This window comes from Mandrillus leucophaeus, unplaced genomic scaffold (genome assembly GCF_000951045.1).
Source record: "Mandrillus leucophaeus isolate KB7577 unplaced genomic scaffold, Mleu.le_1.0 Scaffold106, whole genome shotgun sequence".
In the NCBI taxonomy this organism is placed as follows: Eukaryota; Metazoa; Chordata; class Mammalia; order Primates; family Cercopithecidae; genus Mandrillus; species Mandrillus leucophaeus.
In genome coordinates, this window is record NW_012098765.1 from 2,991,705 (window position 1) to 2,993,807 (window position 2,103).

Consider the following 2,103-nt stretch of genomic DNA (forward strand, 5'->3'; position numbering starts at 1 on the left):
TTCACCATATTGGTCAGGCTGGTCTCAAACTCCTGACCTCAGATGATGCACCCACCTCGGCATCCCAAGGTGCTGGGATTACAGGCGTGAGCCACTGCGCCCAGCCAAGCTCTCTGTTGATACACAAATGTCAGGCTTGGGAGGCAAGGAAGATGCAGTCCCTCCATTCTAGGGGCTTACAATTGCTATATGTGAGGGAATAGCAATATATTCATAAAAATAGTGGGATGGATTAAAGTAAATTTCAAGATGACAGAAATCAGGAGTAGATGAGATGTGGGTGTTGAGAGCAAAGGGGGCACCCTCACATTTCAGGGCTTAAGTGTGAGTGATGTGAGGGCCGGGGACACGCTGGCTTCCTCCACTGCTGATGCCTCTGCTTAGCACATGATCTGGCCTGGTAAATACCAAATGGAAGAATTAACAAATAAATGAAGAAATGAAAGGGAGTGAGATGGGGCAGAGCAAGAATGGGAGAGCCAGGAATGTAAGATTTTTTTCTTGCTGTATCCCTGGGACAGGATCTGGCACACAGCACTTTGGAAATATCTGTGGAATGAATGAATGAAATTGCTAACCTGTGAGTACCTTCAGGGCAGAAACCATGACTATCTTAGTCTCAGTTGGGCTCCTACTTAATAGGTGCTCAGTTAATACTTGCTGACGCCACATGAAGCTCCTTGATCTAGAAATGAGTCCGGTAGAACGTTCCCTTCTACCTGGCTCCATTATTTATTCAACCAACCAATCAACTTTGGAGAACCTGTCAGGCCGCCTGGAAGCTTTTATATAAGCCACATCCATTTAATTCCTCCCTCGTCTTTTCCAGTTTGCCTTGGCCAGCTGGGCCTACGAAGACTCCAGGAAATGGTTCTCAACTGGGGGGTGATTCTGCCCCCCAGGGGACATTTGCAATGCCTGGAGACATTTTTGGTTGTCATAGCTGGGGATAGGGGGCAGGGAATGCTAATGGCATCTAGCTGGAAGAGGCTGAAGATGCCGCTAAGCAACTCACAATTCACAGGACAGCCTCTACAACAATGATCCGGCCTCTAGTGCCAATAGTGCTGGGGTTGAGAGACACTGACTCCAGATGGGGTAGCCTCTTTTTGTCTCTGCCTGGTGGACTCTGGCAGCATGGCTGGATGGCGAGCACCTTGAAGGCAGGCACTGCATCTGTCCTGTTCACGCAGGAACACAGGTGTTCATGGATACATGTTTATTGAGCGATTGTGACTCTGCAGCCTGGGAGGCAGTTAAGTCCTTCAACCTTTCTGAGCCTCCTTTTTCTCCCTTAAGGCCGGCAAGGCCTACCTCACCTTCATCCTGAAGGTACCATACTGCTGCCCCTTTTCGCTCCAGGCACAGTGTCATCTGGTGTCCCTCACCCTGTTTCCCACCACCTAGGCCTGGCCTCCAGAGGTTCTGTGGGAGGAATTTTGGGGAGAGGACACCACTTACTGTTGATGGACTTGAGGTCCCGGTGGATGATGGGCACAGGGGCACCATTGTGTAGGTAGTTCATGCCCCGGGCCACCTGCACAGCCCAGTTGACCAGCACGTGAGGTGGCACCCGGCGACCTGCCAGCACCCTGCTCAGTGCGCCACCCCGGGCATACTCCATCACTAGGCAGAGGTGTGGGGGGTTGAGGCAGGCGCCCCTAAGGGCAATGATGTTGGGGTGCTGCAGGGCTCCAAAGAGCCGGGCTTCCTGGCACACCTGCTCCGCTGTCACTGCCGGGTCCTTCTCAGGGTCCAGCCGGGCGGCCTTGACGGCCACCTCCTCGCCACGCCACACAGCCCGATAGACCTTGCCAAAGCCCCCCACACCGATGATCTCCTCTAGCTGCAGCTCGTGGAAGGGGATCTCCTGGGGCAGCTGGAGGCCCGCGGGTGCAGCACGAGCGCCAGGAGCCACGTAGTTGCTGGGGAAGACGCCCACGCGGCCGCTGGGGAGCTGCCCGGTCCACCAGCCCTCATCGCCGGACACCGCACAGTCTTGGGAAAGCACCTGGACGCGATCGCCCCTCCGCAGGGTCAGCTCCTCGTCGCCCGCCGCCTCGTAGTCGAACACCGCGGTCCAGACGGGCCCCGCGGGGGTCG

General features: G+C 55.2%; 1 protein-coding gene across 1 annotated transcript in view; it reads right to left on the bottom strand.

Annotated features, from left to right (window-relative positions):
• MAP3K10 (mitogen-activated protein kinase kinase kinase 10) overlaps positions 1–2,103 on the bottom strand; it is a 41,794-nt gene that overhangs the window by 33,187 nt on the left and 6,504 nt on the right. The window contains exon 2 of the mRNA XM_011984280.1: positions 1,462–2,103. Coding sequence (XP_011839670.1) covers positions 1,462–2,103 — 642 coding nt within the window. The remainder of the gene's footprint in view (positions 1–1,461) is intronic.